The sequence below is a fragment of the Perca fluviatilis genome, chromosome 10 (assembly GCF_010015445.1).
Source record: "Perca fluviatilis chromosome 10, GENO_Pfluv_1.0, whole genome shotgun sequence".
Lineage (NCBI taxonomy): Eukaryota > Metazoa > Chordata > Actinopteri > Perciformes > Percidae > Perca > Perca fluviatilis.
In genome coordinates, this window is record NC_053121.1 from 34,468,332 (window position 1) to 34,482,330 (window position 13,999).

The window sequence follows — 13,999 nt, forward strand, 5'->3', positions numbered from 1 at the left end:
CTTTACACTGCACCAGAAAGAAAGAATAGGTTCCCTAATCATATGATGTATAACACTTGATCCTGACTGGAAGAATAAGCTCTGAATTGGCAAAAATATAAAACTACCGTATGTCCAGGTGTTTCTTTGTCTGTGCAAGTTTTAGAAGGTTAAGGTAATTTTATTGTGTGTTTGGGAATATGCTAAATTAAATCATGGTGTCAACTGGAATGATACAAGCTTTAAGGTAGAAAAAAAAGGCTGGAAAGCTGGAGCAATTTGGCAAAACGGAAAGTAGAAATGGGCCGGAATATATACTGCTGGACTAATCAGGGAAATGGGGAGCAGGTGGGATCAGGTGATGGGAATGGTGGGAAAGGGGTTACTGCAGGGCGGCGGCTGGATCTGCAATGACAGGGAGAGGCAGTACTATGTGGCATAAAACAGCTGAATGTGTGTTCAGTCTCAAGTTGTGACAAAAAGAGAGTTTTCTTAGGAGACATGGATTTTTCATCGTTTCACACTTTAACCTGAAGGAAAATATGCATAATTTGAGTCATGTGCTCTTATTAAATCGGTTCAAACACTGTATAAATGTCCCCAGTCTGGTATTTTTTGGCAAGATATCTGTTCCTTTATTTTACAATATATTGACTCTGAGTTTCCCCTTTCCTATGAAAATATATTTTGGCTTTTTTTTTTTTCTTACTCTGCTACAAAAGCAACTCAGTACTTACTCATCAATTTGATCGTAATAGGCTCACAAAACCTCATATTTATGAATCTGAAATTTCCAATTAGAAACAATCCTTTTAGATTTTTGGAAATGAAATCAAACATCACCATTACATCAATGCTATATTCTTAAAAACAAGACAGCTATTAAAACCCTGAATCTATGTTTTAAGAAACCGATTCATGATTTTTGTTTATGCGAGTCAGAAGATGATGTGGCATAAAACAGATGCATTGTTTAGGATCTGGCTTAAGTTGTGACAAAAAAGAGAGTTTTCTTAAGGGACATATTGGTTTCTCCACTTTTAACTTTTAACCCAGTTAAACTGAAGGGAAATGATGAGTCATCCCCTCTAATTAAATCAGTTCAAACTATCTCTGCTATGGACAGTTTGTGTGTACACTGTTTTGAAAAAAAGCAAATAACGTTTTGTCGCCCCAACGCGGGGGAAAGGCTCAAGTGCACCGCTTGCTGCGAGCTTAAAAACATAGACAGTATATAAAAAGAACCGGTAGATACGTATTTTTATCTATGTCCGGTAGACGCCAGCCGGTGAAACCATCGCACCTTCAAACATTGCTATAAGATGATTGGCCCAGTTGAGATACCCAGGTAGAGACACAGTCCCTCAGGATTGGTTGTGATTTAGAAGCCCTCGCAGTTACCGTCAAACTATTGGTGGTTGAGTCACAAAGCTTTAATTTGATTGGCTAAATGGTCTCGTAAGGGGCGGGATGTCATGTTCGGTTGCGGAGCTGAAACCGGTAACCTAGCACTCCAGCACGTTGTGAAGCCGCTGAGGTGATTCCAAGAAATCACTTGTTTCTAAATCGACGATTTTTTTTGATAATTGACCCACTGGTGAGTTGTTGCTTTACATAAACTGTAATTAATTTTCGTGAAAAAGTCGCAAATTGTGTTATGTGTCGTATTCGGTAGATTAACCGGGTCGCTTTTCGCGGCTCCGTCTACATCCCGGTGAGGGCATGGTTGCTGTTTGCATTCAGTGGCATTAGCACGGCGATAATGCGTAATTAAGCAACCATTGTGGTGTTAATGTATTTGAAATAACCAGCAGGACATGAAGCAGTTGTTACTATGTTGAAATTGTCGGGATATAGCAGTCGCCATCACGGCTTGGTTTTACTTTGGGTTTTCAGGAGATACCCACCGCCCATGTGTAGCCCCCTTAAAGCTCTTATTCAGTCCCTTTCTGTTCTTTAACCACCTTGCTATCCAGTTTTCCTCCACATGTCTGCTTTACGGGTTTATCCTCGTTGTGATCTAGCTACCCGGCTAACGTAGCTCGGCAGGATCGGGACGTGTGGCTGGGGACCGGCCGGGACACGTGTTGGGGCTGCTCCTGAAGCCGAGCTATATAAGCTCGTGTGTGTCCTAGTTTAGGGGCCGTGTGCTCGCCCGGTTTAGCTCCGTTGTGGGCCAGGCAGTGTGCAATTTTTAAGCCCGGGTTATATCTGGAAACCGCCCCAAAAGTCCCACCGACGTTCGGAGCCGCCATGACTGCTGATGAGCGTGTGTAGGCCGGTCGATACCGTGAATGGCACCGCCAATGCGGGCACGGCGTGGCCTTTGTCTGCATGTCATGCTTTGCACTTTTATAAACGCTGTTTTCTAATAACTTTATTTATATAGCAGCTTTTTTTTTTTTTTTTTTTAAACAAAAAAAAAACTGAGTTTACAAAGTGCTATGACAGACAATGGAAGTCAAAAGTAGGATATACAGAGCTAAACAGTGGACATAATTAAGGTAAATAAAAGTAAGGCAAAAGAGTCAAAACATAGGTACCGTTAGAGAGAAGACTAAATAAAATAAAAAAATAGGAAATAAAATGGGGTTAAGCCAATGAGTAAAATAAAGAGTGTAAAGCAAAAATGGCTGCTGCAGTGTAGCATGTCCATATATGTACTCATTCTTCAAATAATCTAATGTTAGCTGGTAACATTAGATCTGAGATCCCAGACCACCTTCAGCTCATAAGTGATTGGCTTGATGGAGCCGTTAATGAATGCTGCTGTGGTGGTTGCTAAGTGTGTGCCAGAACAACAGATGGCTCTAGGTTGTATGGACAGGTGTGGCAGACAGTCCACTAAAAAGCATTCGTTCCTCTGTTTGCAGAAAGAGAATACCAGTGTGTTTGAAATGTTTTAGCTTCCATACCACTCATCGTGTGCACTTGGCACTACTGTTTGTTGAGGCTGGTGATATTCTATACTGTATAGACCTCTGTTGTCTTAAAACGATGAAACGCATAATTGAGCTGAACTGAGCAGAACCGCTGTAGTACATTTTGTGTCAATCCTACGTACGCCATACTGCCAGAAATGCAGACTAAAGCACTAAATCTGCAGCTGTAAATGGTCCCCATCAAATGCACAATTTACTCCTGTTTGACTTGCATTTGCTACAAACTACAGTGACCAACTGTTGCAGGAAATTACTGAGCCCTTTTGAAAATGAAACTTATTTATTTGTCGTGGTGTTCAAAGATTTGCATTCTCAGTAAGACCCAGTGGGCTCGCGGCTGTGTCAAATTACTCCACTGCTGGATTTGTTCTTTCATTGGCTTATCCCTGCTCTACTTTCCAATCCAATACTTTTCCTACCTTTCAGACAAGCATCGGTTTCAATTGCTGTCAACATAAGCACAGGGTCAAATTCCCCAAATAAAAATGTACAGGGAACGGAGAAGAATGTGGGCCTGTTGAAGCACGCTTCAGCCTTCAAAAACAATGGGTCTATCATCATCAAAGTGAAAATCACAATAAACCACCCTTCCTGATATGTTGTCAAGGCAATTTGAAAACGGATTGATTTTAAAATTGTACACACAGGCCTAACGGACAAATCGGTGAAGGTAACAAAGTGTCCTTAAGATAAGTGACTTATAAGACACGCGTTTTGCCAGTCCGTTTCATTAATAGTATTTACCTCAAATGGAAATCCAACAGAGCAAGAGCCTAAAATAGCTGTAAACGGCACCAAAATTCTAATCATATCCCGCATATTTCAGTAGGTGTGTGTGTGCGTGTGCGTGTGTGTTAATTTGTGAAGAAGATAAAGGCAGCAGAGGAATCAGCGCTGTTAAGGTGGCTTTGAGTGCAGTGACTGTGCACTTTACGATTTGTATCCACTCGCTATGAAAACAAACGTCTAATGTCTGGGTTTGTTTTCCATGCCCTGGGCGGGCTGTTTTCATGTCAGTGCACCCAGATGGGACAGTAAATGCTCGTCAGAGTCAGTCAGTTTGCAGATCAAACGCACTTCATGCCGCGGGCATTTCAACATGGTCCAGAAAAGCGAATTAAAAAATGAGCCCGTAACGCGATGATAGTCGGATATTGTACGCTCTTGTGACACAAGAGGTCCCGTTTACCTAACCTGATTTACACCCACCGTTCGTGGGATGGGATCTGGCCGCTCTCCAATCAGGACGGCTGGATGATTCACCATCACACAAATGTAGATTCTCAGACTTGTTACGGCTGCTATAAAATGCAAACGGATGCATGTGTGATATAAGGGAGGGCAAAATGTCTTTTTTTATTTATTTATTTTTAACTATTGTGCACAGCAACAAAGACACTTGTCTTGAGCTTGTATTTAGCTCGTTGGTTACCACCACAGTTCTGTCATAGCATCCTGTCGTAGCATCCTGTCATCCACTGGTAGTTTTGCACTTCAAAGTACTGCTGGAACAAGTCAAAGTTGCCGTACCCACTGTATGAATTTGGTAACATTATTTAGTTCCATAATTTGGGATAGAATTAGGGAGGCACAGAACTTTTTACAATGGATCTTTTGGTCTTTTAAGATGTCCGAAAATAGTGAAAATGCCATATGAAACAGAAAATAAGCAAAATCCTCACTTTTGAGTCGATGGAAACGATGTATTCTTCCTTAAAAGATTTATCGTATTTAGCACTAGTTGTATGAATGCAGTAATCTTACTCGCATTTAGTTTATATAACCCTCCTTCTTGCAGAGACTTCCAGTTGACCAAAGAAATGGTGATGGAGAAGCCAAGTGCCCAGCTGGTCGGGCGAGAGTTTGTCCGACAGTATTACACACTGCTGAACCAGGCCCCCGACTACCTGCACAGGTAAGACCGTCGGCCTGTTCTTCTTCCACGTCGTCATCGGTCAGCTTGTTGTATTTCTGCCAAGTGAAGGCCAAGATTTGGTTGCAGTATTCTGAATGGAAGTCTGACATTTTACACTATATTAAAGTGCCCATATTATGAAAAAATCACTTTTTCTGGGATTTGGGGTGTTCTTTTGTGTCTCTGGTGCTTCCACACACATACAAACTTTGAAAAAAATCCATCCATGCTGTTTTGAGTGAGATACGGTTTCTGAATGTGTCCTGCCTTCAGTCTCCTGGTGAGCTGTTCAAAATCGGCTCGGACTGTGACGTCACAGTCCGAAATGAGCTGGCTAACCACAACCGTTAGCATTAGCATGCTAACGCTAATGCTAACGCTAGCATGCTACGTCGTTCTCAATAGCAAAGCACTGCTACAACACACACAAGTTCACCATAATCTACAAAAGAACTACTTACATGGCCCTCATTTAGAAGTCTCCCAGCTAATCCTGCCTTGTAACTGACCAAAGTTGGAGAAACAGGCTTTCTTTTACTGTCTCTAGAGTTAGCTAGCTGACATGCTCTACATCTGAGCTAATGAGCATGTGCGAGTGCAATCAAAGATAGTACAGAAGAAGAAGATGAAAAGAGGTCTCACTCTGTAGCTAAAACAGAAACCAGGTGAAAAGAGGATCTGCAGCAGTGAGAGAGAGCTGTGCAGTACAACAACAATATGGTGTTTTTTGAAAATTAAACCATGTAAACCTATTCTGGTACAACCTTAAAATACAGTTATGAACCTGAAAATGAGCATAATATGGGCACTTTAATGTGCATGTATGAGCGCCCCCTCGGTTAATTATTAACCTTTTGTCTTTGTGCTCAGGTTTTATGGGAAGAACTCCTCCTATGTGCACGGCGGCCTGGACAGCAACGGCAAACCAGTAGAGGCTGTTTATGGACAATCTGTAAGTAGGCTTCATCCAGCAGCAAACGGCTCTTAAAAATGTTATTTCCATAGAGCGGCACTGCACTCAACTCCCACGTTTTAACACTGAGTGTGGAGGGTGGGGGGACAGAGCTACAGATCTGAAAGGTTTCCTGGAAAAGGACAGTTAGGTTTTTTTCTGTCTTTTGTTCTCTCGGCTATTGAGTTTTAAGAAATTGATAATACATTTCTTGGACACAATATTCCTTTTTAATTTCTGTTGCAGTTTCCTTCAAACGCAGAGTTTAGTCCTTCTCGTTCAGTCTATCTTGCTCTGGTGCAACACCTGAACATAAAAGTATTTTCCGCCTTAAATAAGAAGTGCTCCACGGAGTAAGAATGTGTACTCCAACTGCAGCAGGCGACAGCGGAATGCATGCATCTATGCAGAAAGGATGTGTCCTATCATTAAACATTATAAAACACAGCCTCAGTGGACCAAAGTAGTACATTTACTTGGAAATTAGTCAGAGCAGCTTGTCACAATGTCGGGGGGGGGGAGGAACCCAGACACCCTCTAAAGTCTTATAAGTTGGGAGGATGTGGGATGAAAAACCACATAGGGGAGGCTGGTTGGGTAAATCTCATCTCAGTAGCTTAAAACAAGAATCCTTTCATAGTGCACAAATACCTGCAATGTCATTATTTTAAGGTAATATTAGCCAGCTCTAATATACAGTCTGACTTGAAAGCTGTGCAGAATACAGTAAAGTCTGGACTGCTGCTGAGTTTTTAAGCGGTATCAAAATGTCTTCTTGGAAAAAAAAAAAAATTATTATTATTTGGATTTCTCTGAATAAGTCAAACATTTATGCAGCACTTTTAAAAACACACATTTTACAATAAAAGCATTTAGCACAAAATCTCAAACAGGCAGGACAGTAAGAAACTAAATACAACTTGGGGGGGGGGGGAGCAAAAGCATTTAAGAAAAGGAGAGGTAATAGACTTAGACACCGTTTGTGTATTCTTTCTGCAGGAGATCCATAAGAGGGTGATGGCTCTGAGTTTCCGCGACTGTCACACCAAGATCAGGCACGTGGACGCCCACGCCACCCTGAACGAGGGCGTGGTGGTGCAGGTGATGGGCGAGCTGTCCAACAACATGCAGCCCATGAGGAAGTTCATGCAGACCTTTGTGCTGGCGCCTGAGGTTTGTCGTTCACTTCTGTCAAACGGATCAGATTTTGCATGCATTTGTGAAGCGTAATCAATAACGTTTGTTCTGTAGTGTATAGTATAAAGTGTTTTTTTTTTTTTTTTTCAGGGTACTGTTGCAAACAAATTCTACGTTCACAACGACGTGTTTCGTTACCAAGACGAGGTGTTCGGTGACTCTGATTCTGAGCCCCCAGAAGGTGAGAGAACGTCCAACCTTATTATTATTATTATTATTATTATTATTATTATTATTATTATTGTGATTTTAAAGTGTTAATGCTTTAGCTGGTTTCAGTTTTTCTTCTAGCTACCTTCTCATCTTCTCTCTTTAGATATGATTCTTCTGATCCTGCTTTTATTTGGCTAAGAGACGAGTTTCTCATTCATTCTTTAGATTGCACATGTATCAGCGCTGTAGCATCATAATTTAGGTACTTTGATCATATTTCTTTGAACTGCCGTGTCTTTATTTATGACGGTTGAAGCTGCTGAACGAGTTGAAGAACCTCAAAATGTGTGATGTCTGGGAATATTAGGTTATATGTACACAAAGCGAGAAGATCTAACCTGAAAAATTGAGTTCAAAGATTAAGTTTAAGGGGGGGCTGCCGGGGGGAAAAACCATTTTTTTTTTTTTTTTTTTTTTTTTTTTTTAATTTTTTTTTTTTTTTTTTGGTTTAGATGTGATGTCTAATGGGGAGCATAGGTCAAAATTTTTTTTTTTTTTTGGGGGGGGGTGTTTTCGACGATATATAAAAGAAACTAATGCTGAAGGGTCGGCAGTTATTTTCTGCAGAAAGTACCTCAGATCTTTCGTTTGGATACCCTGAAAATTCCTTGATTCAAAAAATCGGCACCAACAAAATCCACAACCGGGACTATTTTCATTCCATTAAGAGCAGCAGGATGCAGACGTGACGCATGTTGTCCTGAACACGCGTTTTGTTTGTGTGTTTTCAGAGTCTGAGGATGAGGTGGAGGAGATCGAGGAGAGGGTTCCCTCCCCTGACATCGCTCAGGAGGAGTCTGCTCCCTTCTACGACCCGACGCCCTGGTACGACTCACAGGCTTACCTTCCAATGCTTTAAAGTGCTCATATTATGCTTTTTGGCTTTTTCCCCTTTCCTTTATTGTGTTATATATCTTTTTTCTTTTTTTTTTTGCGTATGTTATAGGTTTACAAAGTAAAAAACCCCAAAGGGACTTACCATCTCCAACAGAAAACACTGTTCCCAAACTGCTCCAAACAGCTCTGTTGTAGTCCAGCCTTTACTTCAGAGACAGACGTGGTCACTTTGGAACACACGTTATAATGCTCGCCTAGCTGCTAGCGTGGCACGCCCTCATACTCTGCTTCTGACTGGCTAGTAGTCCTTACCTAGCTACTGTCAGGGCACGCCCTCATACTCTGCTTCTGACTGGCTAGTAGTCCTTACCTAGCTACTGTCAGGGCACGCCCTCATACTCTGCTTCTGACTGGCTAGTAGTCCTTACCTAGGTACTGCACATGTGCAACTCCCAATGAAGATGGAACAGAAGTGAGAGGTCTCACTCTGTAGCTAAAACAGAGAGCTCAACACACAGGGTGAAAAGAGGAGCTGCAGCAATGTGCAGTACAACAAAAATGGTGTATTTTGAAAATTAAACCTATTCTGATATAACCTAAATATAATGATGAACTTGAAAATGAGCATAATGAGCACTTTAACTGCCTTTTTATATGTTTTTTTATTTATTTCCATTGTTGAACTGGCAAAAAATTTACCCTCGATACATCAAGCTCTTCGAAGTGTAGACTTCAAAGTTTGCCAAGTTCAAAGTACCTTCACAACACGTGTCCAGTGTTCCACAGCACAAGCAGCCGTTTTGTGCGTAACCGTCCGGTGCTCGTCCCCTGTAGTTCGGAGCCGACGGTTCCTGGCGACGAGGAGGAAGCGGCGGCCGAGAGTCCAGAGCCGGAGCCGGAGGTGGAGAAGGAGGCTGAGCCCACCTGCGTGGAGCTGAAGCAGGAGACGATGCTGGAGACACAGACCGACGCAAACACATCCGACGACCAGACGGACAAAGGCCCCGCCGCGGCCCCGCCCACCGCAGAACCTGCCGCCGTGCCCGCCGAACCCACCCCCGCCGCTCCAGAAGAAAACAGGGTAGGCCTGAGCCTGATGCCTTTTAGTGAGAAATGTAGCCAAGAGAGAAGGTGGGAAGAATTAGAACTGCACAATATATCAAATGGCGCAATAAACGCGTTGCGAAATGCTGCGACATATCGAGAGAGACTCTTAGAGAGTTTTGGAGTTGGCCGAAAGAAAATATCAGAAAGTTGAACTTTAAAATCTAACTGTCGCTCTTATTTATTTATTTTTTTTTCTTATTTTTTTTGTGCTGCCTTTTTATAATCGATACAAAGTTGAATTTGTTCAATACGCAGAACTGAGTACACTGTTTATTCTAGGGCTGTGCTCGATTGAAGAAATTCTTAGTCGACTAACACTCATTCAATTGTATCGACTAATCGATTAGTTGATTTAATCGACAGATCTGTAAATCTGAGTTTCTCCTCAAAGAGTCATGCAAAAGCGCCACTTTAATTCTTGTTTACCAGAGATGTGCTCGTACGTTTCTTGGAAATAAGTCATTCAGCATGAAAAAAAGCATCAAACATGACTAATGGACTAAAGAAATCTAAGTTGACTAAGACCAAAACGATCGATTAATCGACTAAGAGGGAGCAGCCCTTGTTTATTCGCAAGTAATGTCGTTATCGGGATATTCAACACACATCGCGTACCTTCCTCATATCATGCAGCCCTAGTGAGAATGGAGATGGAATAGAGATTAGAGATTATCTTTTATTGTCCATCAGGCCCTAATTGTTGTCCTGTGTTTCATGTCTTCCCACAGCCGTTCTCCTGGGCATCCGTCACCAGTAAGAACCTGCCCCCCAGCGGGGCTGTCCCAGTCTCAGGAATCTCCCCACACGTCGTCAAACTTCCTCCCACAGCACCGGTAGGTTTGCTCACACCTGGTCGGTGTGTAAAGAAACAACTATTATCTGCCAGATGAATTAAAAAGGGTAAATCTAGTGTTTAACTACAACCTCATTTCAAGACTCCTAAGAACAAGTTTGGATTTATATTCTTACTTTTTGAAGAAAACAACTTTTTCAAAGCAACTGTGGCTTTTAGTTTTGTCCTGTTATTTTTGTGGCAGCGAGTCTCATTTTGGAACTTGCGTCTCTCTGGTATCCTGTGAAAAGATGAAAGCAGATGGATGTGTTGAGGGTGAACCGAGGAGCCCCAGTAATATGTCCTCAGTCTACCCTCTTGTGTTGAATTTCCCAAAAAGTACAGTTTGTCTTTAGAAACCAAGTTTCCCCGAGTAGAAAGGAAGGCAGCAGGACAGGACACAACCATCCCCTGCTGGCTGTTATTTATTTATTTATTTATTTGTCTGAAGTGAAGTCCTAAATCCCAACAGCAGAAAACCTGCTCCCCTTCTTTCTTTCTCCTCGTCTTACAAAAGTGTGTTGTTGACTCTTTCAGCCCAGAGCGGAGGTGAAGTCAGAGTCCCAGACACCAACACAGAGACCACAGAGAGACCAGAGGCCGAGGGAACAGAGGCCTGGAGGTCCTCCGCCGGTACACAGAGGGCCCAGACCAGGTACACACTCACACACATGTACACGTACAGTACATACAATGGTTAAATGACACACGTTCTGACAGTTTATCATGCAGTAGGCGGCCAGTATAAACCAAACAGAATCACATGTGATGTGTGCTGCTGAAGATGGCACTGGGAGCAAATGTGACTGCAGGTCCACAAAGTCAAGTGCAGTATGTGTGGCCTGAACTCAATTATAATGTTGTTGACCAGTTGCAGGGAACACAAAATGTCTGCCCGGAGCACACTTTTTGTTTGGTGCTTGCTACCAGCTTTACTCTGCAGTGTTATGAAATTTCCACTCACTTGAACACCTTCATTTTATTTAAACTGACAAAAAACTGGAAGCCCCTTCACCTTCTGGCTCACACATCCAGCTGTTAGACATGTCCAGAAAGATTAAAAAAAGAAATATATATATATATATATATATTTAAAAAAAATAATTTTAACATCACTTGTGGCTGTTTCTAAGTGTTGTGTGAACAGTGAATACACTCATTAGTAGATTATGTCCTCACAGAGTATGTCCCTCTGTTGAATTGTTGTTTCAGTTCGGGAGGGTGAGCAGGGCGAGACGGAGGGTCGCAGGGTGGTCCGGTACCCCGACGCCCAGCAGCTCTTCGTAGGGAACGTCCCTCACGACGTGGACAAGACGGAGCTCAAGGAGTTCTTTGAACGTAAGTTGGTTTTGAAAAAAAAAAACAATTCTGACAATTATTCAAAACCTATGGCATTATCAGATTTTAAAAAGTAGCCCTAGGTGTGTTCTGCAGTGCACTGTAGAATGCTGGCTACTTGTGTAGTAAATAAAATGTGTCTCTTCTTCTTCTCTTCCCCATCCAGAGTATGGTACAGTCCTGGAGCTGAGGATCAACAGTGGAGGGAAGCTACCAAACTTTGGTTTTGTGGTGTTTGACGACTCTGAACCTGTACAGAAGATTCTCAACAACAGGGTGAGACTACTCTGGCCGTCACCAGGCCAAGCTCAGTCTTTTAACACGGGCACAGTTCAAATGACGCTGCACGCAACCGGATAGTCCTTCAACCAATCAGACCAACCATCCGGGCGACGCACTTTGCAGACGGGTTGCTGCGCTTCGGAGGCCGCCATGTTGAATGTAAACAAAGCTGCTCGCCGTCGCTTCTCTATCGTCATCGTGTTAAACCCGCCAGTAGCGCGCCAGGTGGATAAGCCAGTTTGTGATTGGTCCCCGCAGATTTGTTAACGGAAGCAGGATAGATAAACTTACGGGTTTCCAGCCTGAGCTGCAGGGAGAGATCCAATCGCCGGCAGATGGGGCTGGTTTTACCCGGTCTAGTGCTACGTTTCCACGTGGCCGGCTATTTTCATAAACTGACATTTCACCCTCTCCGTTTTCAAAAATAACATCGTGCACAGCTGTCAGTTTTCAGAAAAGTGTTCGTTTACACGTACCGGTGTATATATGCTGCCAATGCAGCCAAGAGCACGCTAGACCTGTAGGTGGCAGTGTAACGAGAAGCTCAAGCCCACGTCAGCCAATCAGAATCCCGAAAATAGCAACAACTGCAACGAATCACTTCCTCTTTCTCTCTCTCGGCTGCCTAAGCCTCCGTTTGTCTCAGTTTACCTGCAAACGAAGATTTGACTCGGTTTCAGAGGCAAATTCTCCGTTTGCGTGTAAATGAAGGGTACAAACGAAGGGAAATGTCTGTTTGTTTGTAAAAAAAATAACCATGTATGTGTTAACAGGGTCTAGGGTGAGACTACTCTTCAGGCTAATTAGGGTTTTAGTTTTTTTTTTTTTTTCATGTTTATCGTTCTCGGATGCTGCACCATTTATTTGCTTAGAAGCCAGTTTATACATTTGAAATACCGTGAGCTAGTTGCTGTTGAGTTTTCTTGGTAATAATTGTTCCCATTGTGTTCCTCTGTTAGGACTTTATGGGATTATTGAGTTTTACATAAACAGTTAAAACGTGTAACTGAAGGCCTCGGGGTTTGCTTTTTTTTATTTGAGCGTTGGGACTGTTTTGAGGTTTAATATAAAAAGGGGAAACCTTTTTATTCTATTGATTTCTAACGCCCCTTTTTTGTCTTCTCGTCTCCCCAGCCCATCAAGTTCCGCGGCGACGTCCGCCTGAACGTGGAGGAGAAGAAGACCCGGTCGGCCCGAGAGGGCGACAGGCGGGACGTGAGGCTCCGCGGCCCCGGCGGTCCCGGCGGTCCCCGAGAGCGAATAGGAGGCGGCGGAGGACCCCGAGGCCCCCCCACCCGCGGCGGCATGGCACAGAAACCCAGCTTTGGCTCCGGGCGGGGCGCAGGCCCCAGCGAGGGGCGCTACCCTGCCCAGCGCCAGTGAGCCCCCCCCACCCCCCCTCCAAACCTGAGTTAGATTACGATTTGGATTCAACGGAGTGGTTATTGATCTACTACTGCAGCACGAACCAATTGGACAAATCTTTTTAAATATAACACACAAAACAAACTCCATTCTTTACATTGCAACTAGGAGCAAAAATTAGTAGGAATTAGTCAAATAACTCAGTTTGGGTTGCGACACACACACCCCCCCCCTGATTTCTGACTTGCTTCCTCCTCATTCTTTCTCCTAAATGTGAGCGAGTACGTATTTGGATCGGATTTCTGTCGGTAATTGACGCAGGTTTGGTCGCGAGCTTTCACCGTCAAATCCCGCCAGCTCCTGCTGAACTCAACAGTCTCGACATCTGTCTCTCATAAAGATGGCTGCCTCCTCCTTCCCTCCCTAACCTGATTCTTCTTCTTTCTCACCCGTCGCTTTTGTTTTCCGCTGAGGAATCCAGAATGTCCCCCCCCCTTTTTTTTTTTTTCTTTTTTTTTACCCATCTCTTCCTCCTATCCTCCTCTTTGTCTCCTCCTCCACCAACACATGTATTATCTGGACTTTTGTCAATTTTTTTTTTGTTTTTCATGCTGAACTTGAATTTCTTTAGAAACGAATCGAAACACGCAAACACATGAAAAAAGGGTAAATACTACTTGAATTGGGGATTAAAAAAACCCAGAGGTTAGGTTTTTTTTTCGCGTTCTCTCTCCCTGTTTCTTAAAGGAACGTGTACTTTACTGCTTGGGCAATCCTGTGTATTGCTGCCACCGTTGTACCTAGCGATGGATCTGTCTTATCTTTTTATTCTATCAGGTCAAGAGCTGAACTGTAGTGGTTTTATTTGAGTAATGTTGGCTTGTAATATGTGGATTCACGGACGCATCTGAATGGAGCATGTATCAAATCATGTATCAAATCCTGTTAGGCTTCTACTACCGATGCACTTCATTGTCATGTTTAAAATGAGCTCACCTGCCGATGAGAGAACTAAATTAAAAGTGATTTACTGTTTTAAA

The 13,999-nt window shown here is 43.0% G+C and overlaps 1 protein-coding gene across 1 annotated transcript; it reads left to right on the top strand.

Moving 5' to 3' along the window:
• Nucleotides 1–1,444: 1,444 nt before the first annotated feature.
• g3bp1 (GTPase activating protein (SH3 domain) binding protein 1) lies at nt 1,445–13,999 on the top strand. Its single transcript, XM_039813113.1, has 12 exons — nt 1,445–1,576; nt 4,720–4,836; nt 5,707–5,788; nt 6,788–6,961; nt 7,076–7,166; nt 7,930–8,023; nt 8,870–9,116; nt 9,871–9,975; nt 10,512–10,629; nt 11,187–11,312; nt 11,479–11,588; nt 12,729–13,999. Exons 2-12 carry the CDS (start codon nt 4,742–4,744, stop codon nt 12,975–12,977), a joined length of 1,491 nt encoding a protein of 496 aa, XP_039669047.1. The 5' UTR covers nt 1,445–1,576; nt 4,720–4,741; the 3' UTR covers nt 12,978–13,999.